General features: G+C 47.3%; 1 protein-coding gene across 1 annotated transcript in view; it reads right to left on the bottom strand.

The window, feature by feature from the left end:
* The window catches only part of SNX6 (sorting nexin 6), a 470,945-nt gene that overhangs the window by 349,900 nt on the left and 104,469 nt on the right, over window positions 1-16,576 (bottom strand). The window contains exon 5 of the mRNA XM_069638456.1: window positions 15,888-16,009. Coding sequence (XP_069494557.1) covers window positions 15,888-16,009 — 122 coding nt within the window. The remainder of the gene's footprint in view (window positions 1-15,887; window positions 16,010-16,576) is intronic.

The raw sequence follows: 16,576 nt of genomic DNA, 5'->3' as shown, positions 1-16,576 counted from the left end.
TTATAAATTAATTGAAGTTGGGAGCACAGTGACAAATGTTGAATGTTATGAACTTTATGAATTGGAGTAGATGACTCAATGGACAAGTGCCACTGGGGCGATTGACCGGCGTTTTGTAATCAATCAATATTGCCACTGATTTGGCTTGTTAATGAATTCAATGTTTATTGATGTTTCAATAAAAAAGATTGACAAAAAAAAGTAAAAATGCTTCCATCACAGAGAAAAAATAGTCTTAGTTAAAACATAGGTGCACCTGAAAAAAGTATTGTGTTCGCAGTGCATTAATCACGCATTGCGTTTCAGGATTATAAAACCAAGTTAGTGTAGTATCAAAAGCATCTGCACAGGGATGGCTCCTATAATCGTTTCTCCGCCCCTATTTAACCAAGCTCTGTAGATGTATTTGGTTACAAAAATACAGCGCTTATGCAACTATTCAAATAACTCTACAGTTAAGCAAAGGTTTTAAATATGCGATTATTAACCCCCTATGACCCTCACAAATTAAACTAAAATTAACCAAAGTGTCCTCAGCTGCCCCACAAAGCACACAAACCATTGGTCAAACTCACCCACAGTTTTGTCACAGACGCAACCTTCAATGTGCCCAATCCGAACTCTATAAGGGGTTTTCTTGCTAGCTGAGGACTAATGAAATAAAGATATTGTTCGTAACCAAAATCCTGTTTGCAAAAGAGATATTCTGTGCCCATCCTTGTGGTGCAACAGGATTCTTCCATGCACCTTCTTGCATGAGCCAGAGCAGCTTGTTTTACTGATGTCACAGTGATAGCCTGTATAGCCGAGGAATCAGACCATAAGCCCAGAAAATCCAGGGAATACAACATCTTTTTTACGTGCACCATCCACAGCAGTGATTTCTCCTCAGCTATTGACAGAACATGTTTCAACGCTGCTCTATAAACTGAAAGATTTGGTGAGCTTCAAAACCTTACCCAATACAGGACTGGTCTCAGGGCAATCTCATGACTAATTGCCCAAGATGGGCATTCAGGGTGCTCAATGGAAGTGAAAGTAGGCTCTTCACAAACTTGTTCTCAACTATCTGCAGAGGGCTAGGATTAAGATAGCCCGAAATATCAGCACCATACAGTGCCGCAGCTCTTGCTTGCTTCCAATATATTTCAATGCTGGTGAAACAGCCCCCTTAACATATCTACTAAAAAAAGGTCATGCCTCCACTGTATTCTGCAAGTGTAGTTTAAGATTTGTCCACCCGTTTATTCCAAGTGCCAGCCTCTGAAAATCGTATGCCCAAATAATCATAGGTTTTTACCTGTTCCAACACAGTCCTTTCAAAAGTCGCGCATAATTTTGTCTACATGTTTTGTTGAGCAGGAAACATAGGACCGTGTTTTTCCCAACATTCATGGCTAGGCAAGTTACTTACACTTTCCAACAAAACACTTCATTGTGTATTTCAACCCTATTGGAGTTGTTGAAAGAATTACAGAATCATCCGCATAAAACAAGGTTGATATCTTCTCCATGAACCTTTTTCCACTCATTCATTCTTATGGGCTCGGTCTTTTGGAACTTGGTTCTTTGTGTTTTACTGTACCGTGGAGTCTACTTTCCTCCATCTCTTTTTAAGGCATATGTAATTTTCTATTGCAGCACACAGCTCCTTATGGGCAGCGTTGCTGGGGACCCTTTGGAGTCCTCTGCGATTCTTTTCTATATCCTAGAGAAACTACACTTCTTATCCTTGCTAAAACATTATAGTCTGAGAGATTGGCACACACCACCTTCTGTGGAGTGCCAGGCGGATACTTAGTAACCCCCCCCCCTTTTCTCTGCTCCTGTGACTTACGTCACAGACAAACTCCTAGCTATGGCTGGCGACCGTGGACGTGTTCTACCAACTATTGTGTGAATTTTCCACCGCAGGCTACGTCCAAAGCCCCGGCTATACACGAGGCGTGTCTGCCTGAAACCCTTGGGTGCCCCCGTCTAGGCTCCAGTGTGTCTGGGCAGGCAGAAAGTGGCGGAGGAGATTTTCACTCCCCTTCCCTTTGTTTGCCCGAGTGCCTGAACAGAACCAGCTCCCACTGGGGGTCTCTGGCTGTCCTGATTGGACAGCCTGTTAGGCAGGAATTGATGCAGTAACCATGTGGGAAACTGCACAGCACTTGTACTCTTGGTATTAGGTAACCCACCTTTTGGTATAGGCCTGCACTAGACAGGTTGGTAGTGTGACGGAGCAGCCAGGCTTATCTCAATAGGGGTAAATGTGAGCAATGAAATTCACAAATACAAATAACAGTTGCACTCAAGAGTTTAATTAAAAACTAGTTATTTATTAGCAGTTTTTAAATAAGCATTCTCTAAAAAGGGCAATATAGGTAACAATCAAATCTACTTTAAAATACTTTTCCAGAATCAACGCAAGGCTAGTAGATACTCTTTAGAGATTTTTTTTTACACACTTCCTACACCCTGAGGTGACTTAACCAACTAGGACAGTAATGGCATTTATATATCACTAGTACACTTTGTAGAAAGGAAAGGTTAAGGGAAGGAAAAAAGGTTAAAACAGGTTCTCAGAGCATGTGGGCACTTACATCTTCCAATGAAGTCTAGACAAAAACCTTTCCCAGCAATAACAGCTTAAAACCAAGTTATCACCTCTGAGGGACAGTAAATATCAAACTCAAGTGGACTAGAAGAGTCTGCAGGGAGCCAGGACAGCCAAAGTCAATTGTAGCACAGTCTATGGAACCGAGGCACTTCTTAGATAACAATGTCTTGCACAAAGTTAGAGAGTTTTTTGAAGAAAAATCACTGTAGGGTCACAAGCTGTTAAACTTGTGAAGGGTACAGCTGAAATCACCTCTAGCAAAGTTAACTACTGCAAGTCTCACTGAGAAGAGCAAAGTTAAAGACACTGAGGTAAGTACCCCAAGTCGGAACAGTACCTTTGGTTAGAAGAGTGGTCCAGCTGGCTTCTGTCTGGTTGCAGTGATGCAAATCCTGGGTTTCAGTCGGGGGGACAATAGGGAGGACCGTCAGGAGGACTCCTGCGGCAGCAATTCGCAGGTCGGCAGCAGCTACGGGCTCTTTTCAGATCAGCGGCACTTCGTGGTTTTAGCACTCAGTAAACCGCACCATCGTGGATCTTGGATACCGGTTGGGCTTCCTTCACTCCTTGAGTCCTGCACTCTGGTGAGGGGACTCATGCCCTTGTCGTCCTGCTTCTAGAGGGTCCTTAGGAGACTGCTGGAGCTTCTGGCCAGATTGCAGACTTTGCACTCGACTACGGATTTCTCGATCCCTGGCACTTGGTTCCTGCACCAGCAAAGAAGTACAGCCAGTTGGGGGAAGATGGTTCAGTGGAGTTTGTCTCGAGGTTAGTTGGTCCCACTAACCCAAGGGAAATCGTCGTCCCTTCCGGAGCTTCTCTTGTCGATCAGAAGAACAAGTTACTCCTTACCTGGTAACGTTCTTTCGATGGGATGTTCCTCAGACGTATTCCTTATCTATGATATTTCTATCTCCAGCTTGCTGGCCTCGGAAATTTTTTTTCCCAGTAGAGGGCGCTGTGCGTCGACGTCCGTCGAGTAGGTGTTCCTCGACAGCCACCGTATCGACGCCGACGTCATCATGCCTATAAATGGCCACGCGCAGCGTCCGTTGCTCAGTTCCGTTTTGTAGAGTAAGGTAGTTATTGCATGAATGGTTACTACCCTTGAAGGAGCGTAAGCTGCAACCACAAGGGAAATGTTACTGCGGGGATGGATGGGAGGGGCGATAAGGAATACGTTGGAGGAACATCCCATCGAAAGAACGTTACCAGGTAAGGAGTAACTTGTTCTTCGAAGGGATTGTGTCCTCCGACGTATTCCTTATCTATGATAGACTCCCATAGCAGTGGTATGTGATTTGAGGAGGGAGTAAGAGATGACCTATTACTCTAAGAATGAACAGAGTGTAATACAGCTTTGCCAAATCTAGTCTCTTGACTAGAGGAGGAATCCAGGCTATAAAATTTGGTAAAGGTATGTGCGGACGACCATGTGGCAGCCGCACATATGTCTCTAATTGGTACCCCTCTGAAGAGCTGAGGAGGCTGCGATACCCCTGGTCGAATGAGCCCTTAGATTTTGATGGGGCTCTTTCCCTGCCAGTTTGCAGGATTCCAGAATGGCTAAAATGGCTAAAATAATCCATCTGGAGATGGTTCGTTTGGTTATTGGTAATCCCAACTTATGTCCTGCTTGTCTAATTTTAGCAAGTCTACTGATATAAAAACTCAAGGCTCGCTTAGGGTCCAGCCTGTGTAGTCTCTCTTCCTCTTTCACCGGATGGGGAGGAGGATAGAATGAAGGTAAAGTAATCTTCTGAGTAATGTGAAATTCAGAAACTACCTTTGGGAGGAAGTTAGGCTTCACCTGTAGAACGACTTTGTCCTTGTGAAAAATTGTATGAGGAGGTTTACAAGATAGGGCTTGTATCTCGCTAACCCTTCTAGCAGATGTTAATGCTACCAATAAAACAGTTTTGAGGGTGAGAAATTTCAATGAACAAGAGTGGAGTGGTTCAAAAGGAGCACCCTTTAGGAAGTTTAAAACTAGATTCAAGTCCCATAAAGGGAACTTGGAATGGTCTTGGAGGGTAAACATTAGTTAGACCTTTCAGGTATTATATTACCAATGGAATTTTGAAATACGATGGCTCCTCTGCAGTGCGCTTAAAGATCGATAGCGCTGCGAGATAGCCCTTAATAGTGCCAACTTGAAGGCCTGAATTTGCCAAATAAAGCAAGAAGGATAACACCGCAGGTGTACCACATGAAAAGGGTTCGATATTCTTTTCTCTGCACCAGCTGCAAAATTTATTCAAACGGCAGCGGTATAGAGTTTTAGTTGCTGGCCTTCTGGCCGAAAGCAACACCTCCATGACGTCATCTGGAAGGTCCCATTCCTTCCTCAACCTTTCAGATACCAAGCGTGAAGGTTGGCGTCTCCCAGCCTACGACTTTGTGAGGTTGCTAGGCCTCATGGCATCCTGCATATCCCTTGTGCCAGAGGCTCGCCTGAGAATGAGATCCCTTCAGTGGGCACTGAGGACTTTGAAACCTGGTGACCATCTGCAGAATATCTTGAGCCCTCACCTCTGGTGGCGAGGCTTTTCCCAGGGACGTGTCCAGGACTGCTCCAATGAACTGGAGTCTCTGTGATGGTATCATCTGTGACTTCTTTAAATTGAGGGAGAAGCCCACCTTGTGAAGAAAGTGGCAGACATAATCTAGTTGGATCCGAGCTTGTTCCGAAGAAACTGCTCTGATCAACCAATCGTCCAGGTAGGGGTAGATGCGAATCCCTTCCCTCCTTAGACTTGCAGCCACAACCGACATTAGCTTGGTGAAGACCCTCGGGGCGGAGGTCAGCCCAAATGGCAGAACTCGAAATTGATAATGAGAGTTGCCAATTGCGAACCTCGGGTACTTCCTGTGCTTGGGATGGATTGGCACATGGAAATAAGCATCCTGAAGGTCCAGAGATACCAACCAGTCCTGAAGCTGAAGGGCCTGAAGGATCTGAGAGAGAGTTACCATCTTGAACTTGTCCTTCCTGAGGAACTTGTTCAATTCTTGTAAGTCCAGGATGGGTCTCAGTCCTCCGTCTTTCTTTGGTATGAGAAAGTAGGGGGAGGGAGGAGTGGGGGGGGGGGGGGGGGAGTACCAGCCCTTGTTCCTGTCCGCTACAGGTACCGGTTCTATGGCACCTTTCTCTAGAAGGTCTACAATTTCCTGCAAGAGGAGCGGATCCGGCACTTTCAGAGAGCTGTTCCCCGGTGGATGGCTTTGAGGGATGCGTAGAAAAGGCAGGCAGTAACCTTGGGCAACTGTCTCCAATGCCCAAGCATCTGACGTAATAGCCTGCCATTCCGTCAGATGGTGAGTTAACCTGCCCCCTACAGGTGTCTTGTGATGGGAGACCTCAGAGTGGTTTGGGAGAGGCTGATGCAGTTGCCGAAGGTAAAGCGGCTCCTGCTGATGCGGCTTTCTTTCCTTTACCCCGTCCACCACGGGTACATTTTCCTTGGCCTCTTTGAGCCGGCCGTCCTCCACCTCTTCCATATGAGGAATAATAGCGAAAGGACCTTCCTCTCCAAGAGGATCCTGAGGGACGAAAATTAGTTTGGCGGATTGCAGCCCCTAGTGACTTGGCTGCTGCTTTACATGTTTGCAGTTTTTCCAAACTGTCATCCGCCTTCTTACCAAACGGGGAAGAGCCGTCAAAGGGCATATTTAACAGTCTGGCCTGTACGTCAGAAGCAAAGCCGGACTTTCTCAACCACGTATGCCTGCGGATTGTGGTACTTGCCGCCATGACCCTGCTGATACTGTCAGCAGAATCAATGCCAGTTTGAAGGGACTCACACATTGCATCTTTACCATCTCTGATGATATTTAAAAATGCGTCCCTTTCTTCTCCTTCCTGGAAGCAGTCAGCCGCTGATGAAGCACACTCCCAAAGAGTGTGGCTGAACCTAGCGAGCGTACAAGTCGCATTAACAGATGTTAAAGCCATGCTACAGGCCGAGAAGAATTTCTTAGCCATGGCATCATATTTCTTATCATCCCTATCCTGTGGAGCAGTGGGGTATGCAGATGTACTGCCTGATGAAGTTGCAGCCTGGACCACCAGTCTCTCTGGAGTAGGGTGCTTAGATAGGTATTCAGGGTCAGCAGCAGATACCCTATATTTCGCTGACAACTTCTTGTTAACCGCGGGGACAACTTCAGGAGTTTCCCAGTTAGTTAAAATCTTTCTTTGTAAAGCAGAATGAAAGGGAACCACAGGATCCTCCTGTGGACCTTTATCCAGAATATCTGTGAGGTCATCCTGTTGAAAAACAGGTGAAGGCGCAGACCAACCCATGAACTCCATAATTCTTGACATTAGGGTTCTATAAGGGGTTTCGGCATGTTCCCCTGGGTCTGGTTTGACAAATTCCATTTCTGGGGAAGTGTCTAGGCCACTTGCTTCCTGTAATGCATCCTGAAGGTCTTTTAACCTTCTTTCCTCAGAGGCAAAAGTCTCTGGTTCAGGTGATGTAGTCCTCTGCAGCCCAAAAGGCCTTTCTTGATCAGAATCTTCCCTTTCTTCATAAATTGAAGTTAAGGGGGGATGCTCTGGTCTGTGAAATGGTATAAAACCCATCTCTAAAGCAGAGGGAGCCATCATCAGTGGCCTTGAAAAGGTCGAGGTCGTTGACACCGATGTAAAAATCCTCGAAGGCGCCGACAAAGGCGTCGAGAAAACTGGAAGAGGCCTCGAAGAACTCGAGAGGATCGGAATCCTGCTCGAGGATGTCGACGACGTTCAACGTCGTGTCGGAGGCACTCGGTGTAACCGTTGGCTGTGGAGTAGCCGTGGGTTTTTCTTTTATCGGCGTCGACTCGATCGACGGATGCGTCGAAGAACCCTTCGATAATGGCATCGATGGCGCCGATCTATGCTTCGAAGGGACTTTCGACGATGGCGTCGAAGATGCTTTACTTCCCGATGGCTCATGACGCTTTCGGGTCGATTCTTTCGCCGGCTGCTGCGACTCGCGGCGTTTAGATTTATTGGGCTTTTCACCCGGGGTATCACCCTCATCTGACTTCGAGGGGGTCGAGGCCGCTTTCTCGAAGACGCTTAGCATCTTTTTTCTGAATTCCTCCCACTCAGCCTGAGAGCTGTGTTTTGTGGGGCAATTTACTCTTTCAGGGGAACTAGAAGACGTCGACAAAGGAGATGTTCTACGTCTCTTTTTCGAGTGTCTAGACCTCGACGAGTGGTGGGAGCCACTTCGAGACCTAGACCGAGAATGCTTTCGACAGTGAGGAGACTAATGTCTCGACTCTACCGCGGAAACTTTCGAGGAAGTAAAAACTGACTTACCTCTCTCGAGCTTCCCCTTACGCTCCTTCAAGGCTTTCGCCGTCATGGATAGGCATTCCTCACAATCCGAACACTGGTGTTCGATTCCCAGACACCACAAACAGATCCTGTGAGGATCCGTCAACGACATTTTCTTCCCACAGTCTCAGCATTTTTTTAAACCGGACCGAGGAGTCGTCGGATCGGAGGATGAAGCCATCGAGTACGAGTCGGTTTTCTCGAGGAAATATGAATATATTTCGACTGACGAACTGAGCAACGGTATTCCGAGGCACACGAAGCGCGGAAAAACGGAACTAAGCAAGGGACGCTGCGCGTGGCCATTCATAGGCATGATGACGTCGGCGTCGATACGGTGGCTGTCGAGGAACACCTACTCGACGGACGTCGACGCACAGCGCCCTCTACTGGGAAAAAAAATGTTTGAGGCCAGCAAGCTGGAGATACAAATATCATAGATAAGGAATACGTCGGAGGACACAATCCCTTCGAAAAAGGAGTTTCAGCACAGCAGCAGGGCTTCACCGGGCAATTCAATGGCCCAGGAGGATTCAGCAAGCTTCTTTCACGGTTTCTTCGTCAGGGTTTCTTCCCAGTGGGCGACTGCCTCTAGTCGAAAAACTCTTGCCTTTTAAGCAGGTTTCTCCCATTCATGTACAGCCTAGCTATCACTCAAACAGCAGGGTGGCTGTCCTGAAAGGATAGCCAGCCAGCCAATCGGGATTTGGTGCATTCAAGAATTTCTAGATACCAAGGACAGGGGAGTTTCAGGCACCTCCCTCGCTTCCTGCCTTTCCAGACACACTGGAGCTAGAGGCAGGCTTCAGGGCTGAAGCCCGCCAAAGGCAAAACTAACAAAGGGCTCAAACCTGGCTTGGCATACCGAGAAAAACCTAAGAAAGGCCTCACAAACAGAAAATGGCGAAAAAAGAAGATCAGGCCTTTTTTGACAAAATGGTCACCCATGGGTGCTGTACTGCAGCTGAGGATTCAGCCTGCGGTAGACAAGCACAATGGTAATAAAATTAAACCACTGCCACCGGCCATTTAAAGTTGTAAGGTTAACAAAAAAAAAATGGTACATGAGTAGGAAGGATAAGGGGCTATTAGGTAACCCCCCCACCCCCAGCACTCCACATAAAATGGGGTGTGCTGGACTTACAGTGCTGGACCTACAAAAAGAAAAAGTAAAGTCCAATTCACTTTACTATTCTTGGGAACAGTAGTTGACACAAGAAAAGGTATTTAAACCTTAGATTTCTTATGCAACACTGCACTGAAGGTGCTGTGTGTCACCATACAATAATTAGATGTCTATGGAGTTTGACAGACTCCAGAAACAAAGGAAACACATAATGCAAATCCAGTCAAAACACATGAGAGAGTGAGAAAAAGGGCTCACTCACTCAAGGATTAAAATTAAAACGTTCTAAAGTCCAGGAAAAGAGCTGGGGGTCTGCAAGATGGGAGGAATTAAGCACTAAAATGAAAATTCTCCTTAACACAGCCACCCGCCCCTTTCTGTAAATTGCTGAGCGAGATTGCAAAGGTGTGTGCTGGAATCTTATAAAACGTGAGGGTCCTGAGGTTAAAGGCAAATCGACCACTGGAAAATGCAAGTAACAGAATAAGACGAGAGATGCCTGCAGACACTTTGCAAAACCGTTTAGCGAACACTGATGTCCTGACCCGCTTTCTGTATGACAGAGGAACTCCAAAGAGGACTCTTTCCCTTTGACTGGTGGGAACAACCAGCCTCAAGATGAACTTTGAAACAAGTTGTCTCCCAAGGTCCTGTGAGTTTCCAGAGCTGCGGAACCCCAATACCAGGAGACCTGCTGCCCATTTTGAGTGCATCGTCATGGAAAGGCCGAATTCGTCCAAGTCTTTGCTGGGCCTCAAGAACACTCCAACGACACAATCATCAAACTAGTATAGACCCCCTCAGCAGAGTGTAGGACTGCACGAACTGAAGAATATGGACTGGGCGAATCGCGTCCTTTGTTGGTGCTGCAGATAAGACATCAAAACCGGACAGTGACCAGAGAAGTTGATGAAAGCCGTGCCTGAGGTCCTCCCTCGAGACTGCTGCTGAGAGATCCTGTCCATTGTCCTGCCTTTCGTCATCAGACTAAGGAATCCAGAGGTTGGGTACAGCGCTACCACATAAAGGAGAATCCAGCCATGATCTTTTCTTCTAACCCAACGTACTGTGGGGAGAAAGGTATTGCTTACCTTGATCCTTAAAGTCACGCCAGAGCTTTGGAGTACACGTAGAGGCGTCCAGGGTAACCCTCCTTACCTCAGATTCGAGCCGCTGCTAATGTTCCTTTAGCGAGTCCTTAACAGGGTCTCCAACTTTAGTCTAATCTTCCTACTTCTTAAAGACTACAGGCTCTAAAGTATCCACAGGAACTTTTCGTATTCTGCTGCTTGTCAAGACATTAAGCGCTCCCCGAACTGCCTTTAGCTACGGTTTGGAACTTAATAGACTTGCTGTTCGAAGAAACCGCCTCTAGAACCTTAAGACTTGCTAGTATAACGCTAACCAACTATTTTCCCCGACCAAAAGTCACCATTTTAAATGTGTATGCAGAGTAAATGTCTTTACCGTATTTCTGCTAAGATTCGCGAGTGGGTGTTATTACTGATAATACAATAGAACTGTCATTACTGTCAAAAGCTGTAACAAATGTAACCGCAACCTACTACAAACTAAACAGTGGCCTTTGAAAAGTATTCTAAAGTATTCTGTTGTTCTAAGGCCCACTTCCAAGGCCCGCCGTCAGCTTCCTGTCCGCTGACAGGCCGCCAAGTCAGACTCCTGTTTCTGCCAGAACCCTACCCTCCCTGAGGAGGCTACCCCTGGACTATTGGACTACCATAACTCTCTGATCACATTTTGCATGGGTTAGTTCCCTCCCTCTTATGTTCTCATCTGAAGCAGTTTCCTTACTCACCTTTACCATCTCACTCCCATCTTAACTTCTTTAACCACTGGGCCCTCAGTTAACTGGAAAGTCAAATTTGGGTGCGTTTTGCATTTAACTTTGTCCATTGATTGTAACCTGCTAGCCCAGCGACTGCTCTATACCGCTGTACTTGTTTACTCCTCCCTCCGCCTCCACTCCTACCACTCATGGCGCTTTCTGTTTCTCTCATCTATTTTAACTGCTTCTCTATCAGCTATCCTTCCCTTCTCATTAAGTCTGGAAAGAAGAAGTTTAAAAAGGATATCTTGGCTTCAAACCCTGGTCTCCCTATTGCTGATACCTATAACCAGCACCTCTTCCAGACAGACCCTCACTGACATCCTCTTTGTTGTTCCTTCCCCGGATCTATGGACCCCACCCCCCATATGATCTCTATGCTCTGTCCTGTCTCCTCCTCTCGCATTAACTGTGGCATTCGCTGGGAAGTCCTCATGGCTTCATTCCATTCCTCCAGAGTCATCTTTAATGTCTACCTAAACCGGACTGTCATGGCCCAAGGTCCCCAGGCCAATCTCCTCCTCTTCGATAGGCGGTTCCCTCGCCTCATCAACTTCCTCTCATCTCCAGCTGTCCCATACTCTCCTCCCTTGGCTAACTTACCATTTTTTCCTTCCTCCTCTGCCCCATCTCAAGCTCCCTCCGCAGGTTGTAACTCTAATTTGTACCCCTCCCCCGAAGGTCTTTAAGGCCGGCAACCTTCTTCATCTTGCCACTCTCAACTCTCACTCTGCTGTCAAACACGCCTCTGACATCTGCCACCTCCTTGAAGAACTGGACCTTGATGTCCTCGGTCTTACAGAGACATGGTTCACGGCCAGCTCTGTCACGAGCTTCGACACTCTCCTCCATGATGGTTACAAGATCCTCCCCACACCCAGATCCACCCGGCCTGGAGGGGGTGTAGCCCTGCTCTTTCCTGAGTGATTCCTGCCACTATCACTCCCACTCAGAGTTACTCCTCTTTCAAATGCCTTGTCAGCAGGCTCTCAATCTCTCCTAGCCACTCTCTTACTGTTGCTACTCTCTACCAGCCCTATGGGCAAATCACCTCTTTTCTTTCTGAATGGGCTGTCCTCTCCTCCTCCGTCTTGACCTCTACCACTCCACTCCACTCCACTCCTCGGTGACCTCAATATCCTCCTCAATTTCCCCCCTGTGCCTCATCTCTGCTCTTTCGTGACCTTTGTGATTCCCTCTCCCTCTCTATCCTCCCCTCTGGCCTGACTCACTCTGCAGAACACACACTCGATGTCCTGATCCCCTCTGGCCTCCCCCCTCTCTCTCTCTCTGATCACTCCTCTCTCCTGGAGTGACCACTGCCTTCTCTCCTCTCATCTCATCTCATCTCTCACTCACTCTCTTCCCCACAAGCCAAGCTCACCCCAACACTGCCACCTACCTTCTTGGACATCTGACCTATGAAGCGTGTGTCAGTTGAGGCTTTCGCTGCCACCTTCTCTCCCCCCTCACCTCCTCTGGCTAACTCACACCCGGACACAACCCTGTCCCTGCTCTACTCTTCAATTTCTGATACTCTTGATGCTCTTGCCCCTGTCATGAGGTTCCGCTTGAAGTCCAAAGCCAAGTGTAATTCCTGGTATGACTCCGACCTAACTACACTTAAACGTAAGTGTAGGGCGGCTGAGAGGAAATGGAGGGCTTCTTGTTCATCCTCTGACAAACTGGCCTGTTGTCTGCTCCAAAGGCAATACCGACTCTGTCCGCACCAAGAAGAGAGTCCGCATTCAAGCCCGTGTCTCTGCGGCATCTAACAACTCGGCTGAACTCTTCAAAATCTGCAAGGAGCTGGCCAACCCTGCTGCAGTCTCTACCCTTCCTCTTACTTCCCAAGCTCTCTGCAATGACCTTGCCTCTCACTATCTCAAAAACCCGGGACATCTTGTCCTCCCCTTCCCCCTCCCCCTGTGCTTGCTAACCCCCCTCCCACCTTCTCTTCCTTTCCTCTCCTCTCTGCTCTACCGAAGAGGTTGCTAGACAAGTCCGATCTACGAAAGCCTTGTCAAAACAAGTTCATCCCCGTTCCTCTGAAACCATCAAGGACCACATTGACACCCACGCTCCGGCCCATGCTGATTTTTGCAACCATTCCGTTGCTTCAGGATCCTTCCCCTCCCCTGCCCTACCCTGCCCTCCCCTCTGAAACACTCCCTTGTGCATCCTCTTCTCAAGAAACTCACAGCTGATCCTTCCTGTCTGGCTAACTATCGCCCAATCTCCATTACTCCCTTTCTGGGCAAACTCCTGGAAAAGCTGGGCATCTCAGCTTAACCTTCCTTCTGATTCTGTTGGCTGTCTCCATGACCACCAGTCTGGTTTCAGAGCAGCCAGAAGCACGGAAACTGCTCTCCCGAACATCCGGGAAGATCTGCTCTCCAACCTTGACTCTAACATTCCCTCTGTCCTCATCCTACTCGATCTCTCTTCTGCCTTCGACACGGTCAACCATACCATACTGCTCAACCGTCTCTGTGAGAACTTTGGTATCACTGATCAGGCTCTGGCCTGGCTGACCTCTTTCCTATCTGATCGACCCTCCCAGGTCAGACTGGGGTACTTCCTATCCTCTATCTCCCTCTCTACCTGTGGTGTTTCCAGGGGTCTAACCTCTCGCCCTGGCTTTTCAACCAATACCTCCTCTCTCATCTGATTGCCTAACTGCCATTCAAGATTGGTCTGCCGCCAATGATCTTTGTCTGAATGCCAGTAAGACAGAGATCCTCCTCATCGGCACACCTTCTCTATCCTTTCCCCTCTCTCTCTGGCCATCCTCGCTTGGCCCTCCTCCTATCCCCACCTGTGAGGCTAAGAACCTCGGGGTCATCTTTGACTCCACACTTCCCTTATCCGCCCACATCTCTGAGATCTCTACAAAGTCAAACTTCCTACTGCACCTCCTCAGAGGTACTCTTCCTTTCCTCTCCTTCCCCCAGAAGCTCAGTGTCTCCCAAGCTCTGGTTCGCTCTAGGTTGGACTATTGTAACAGCCTCTATCTAAATCTACCTGCCTCTACTCTTCGCACTCTACAACTAATCCAGAACAGGACTGCAAGACTTGTCCTTGGCCTCAAGCCCTGGGATCGTATTTCTCCAGCTCTGAAAATCTCTCCATTGGCTCCCAGTGGATGCAAGGATTAAATTTAAAACCCTCTGCATTGTCCACAAGGCTTTCTGGGGCCTGTGTCCAAAATACCTTCAGCTATCCCTCTGCAAATACCTCCCCTCTCGAGCTCCTCTACCTCCAACTCCCTCAGGGTCTGTCATTTTTCAAAGAAACAAGCTGGGGTAGATCTCCGTCTTTGGTTGTGGCCTCCCTCTGGAACAGCCTCCCTGCCACTCTAAAACTTGAGAACCATCTCCAGTTCCGGAAGCACCTCAAGACCTTCCTCTTTGCATCTGCCTTTGCTCTCCCTCTCCCTTGCTAATTTGCTCTCTTGGCACTGTGCACCTGGCAACCCTCTATCCCCTGGGCCCAGGTACCTGCTCACCCTGCCATCCTTCTGCACTGCCTCCCGGCCACCCCTTGCATTTGGGACTGTATCTGTATCCATACAGTCCCCCCACTGCCCCCATTTTCTTTTTATGCACTTATCAGACTTACTCAATTCTGCTGCAGTAATCACAGCACTTGCCACTTGCTGGCTGCACTACCCTCGTTTATTGCTCCATTATCTATTTCATTATTTATCCGTCTCTCCTCTGCTCTGCACTTTCCACTCACCCTTCAATCCCCTTTCCACTTTTTCCCCCTTTACCATGCACTTGCACGTTCTCAATGTCACTGGGCCTAGTAAGATTGTTGTTTTGTTCTCCCCCGTTCCCCTCCCTTGCCGTGCTCTGAAACACTTGTGTACGAGCGCAATACAAATAAAATATCCTATATTCCTTCATGTATTGGTTTATGGTGCCAAGTATGTAAAAGTAATTCTTGTGTAAAAATAATAAATCTAAATCTATGTTTTAATACAGATGTATGTTAAGCATTTCTTTAATGTGCATTGCTAACTAGGTTCAGTGTACTTAGCTACAGCTCACATCTTCCTCTTATAAGCCCGACTGCTCTGCTACTCTACTAAGGTGCCATGAGTAGTGCAGACGGATACTAAGAGTTGGGGGATCTACAAACCATTAGTTTGTGAAGTCTTACTTTCCAGAGGACTTGAGAAAACTCCCCCAACACATATTCATGAGAAAGTGAGAATGCTTAGCAGCCTAGTTGTACATTTCCAACTTTCCAATTTGTTCCACAGGGTCTCTCGATTTACACTATCGAAAGCCATTGAAGAATCGACTAAAAGCATACATTCGGGGTACTGTTGAGGTTCTGTTGGAGGTTAGCTTGGGATTGGAACAGATGTAGTACAAAGCCATTTAATACAGTGTTGATACTGTTTCTAAAAATACACATTACCAAAACCATGCAGAGTGGCAACTCACTCAAACCTCAATATGCCTGAGAATCCAGACTGAATGGAAGGGGCCTGCAGGCTATAGCGCTGCAAGTCCAATCATAAAAACATGGGCTCAAAGTCAAGGCTTTCATTTCTCGTAAGTGAGGTGTCAAGCTACTCCACAGAGAAGGGGGTTTGTTCTACTAAGGTCCCATCTTTTAGAATGTTACTCAAGAAGCCCAGTTCAGGCCCTGGGAGCGCTCAATTTTAAAGAGTTTTTCGGACAACAATGAACCCTTAAGATTGACCTCGCTGTTTCGCTATTAGCCAGTACATCTCTTCAGCGATGGACACATGTTTAATCCTATGCAAGGCTTGAGGCAGCAATTAAGCATTCTCATTTTGTTCATAAAGCTCTAGGAAACTACACCACAAAGTCCTGTTAGAAAATTAGTCATTCACATTCGCAGCAACTGGCGCAAAAATGTTCCCCAAACAAACAGAAGCCAGAGAGCCAACACTAAACATGTATCCGTTCTCCCACACCCCAAGGAAAAGAAAACATACGCCTCCAGCTCCTGCTTCATCTTGGTGAACTCCTCCTTCGTCATTGAGCCTTCCCCTTCACCGAGCTTCTGCAACTTTTCTCGTGAAGCATCAAAGTCTGGTCTGGGGGGTGCAGGAGGGATCTAAAAGGGTAGCAGAATACAACATTTACATACAACAGCCCACTTCATCACGAAGCGTTAGACAGTGGTGACCCCCCAGGGCTATTACTTCTGAACTGCCCATGCATTGTTAGCATCATTCGAGCAGTGTACAAAACAGAACGATTTATGTCGGGCAGGTCACACAGGAGACAGGACTGACAATCCAACTGAGTTTTTACAGTGCACAGTAGGGCATGGATCAAGTACTTTTGCACTAGCTCCACTTCTTCCCAGCACTCTTCAATTTCTTACATGTTAAGACCATAAGATAGTATACACACTGCAGTTATAGCTCAACATAAATTGAGAACACTTTTCAACCAGAACTAGTCTGGTGGTTGAGGCACTTAGCTGCCTCCTTTCAGTTATGCAGGAAACTGGTGCAGAAAAATAAGAACATGCATTCAGGTACCAGAAAGCTAGTGAACGACATCTCATACTGTGTCTGGGTAACTTACTGCCTGAGGAGGCCTGAGCAGGAGCTGCTCAAGGAAAACCAACAAATCACTCTCTTATACAGGGATGGTACAATTAAAATGGAGTGGG

Source organism: Ambystoma mexicanum, chromosome 14, assembly GCF_040938575.1.
Source record: "Ambystoma mexicanum isolate Mex_15411 chromosome 14, UKY_AmexF1_1, whole genome shotgun sequence".
In the NCBI taxonomy this organism is placed as follows: Eukaryota; Metazoa; Chordata; class Amphibia; order Caudata; family Ambystomatidae; genus Ambystoma; species Ambystoma mexicanum.
Note: the sequence above shows the minus strand (reverse complement) of the source record. Positions and strands in the feature narration are given on the sequence as shown.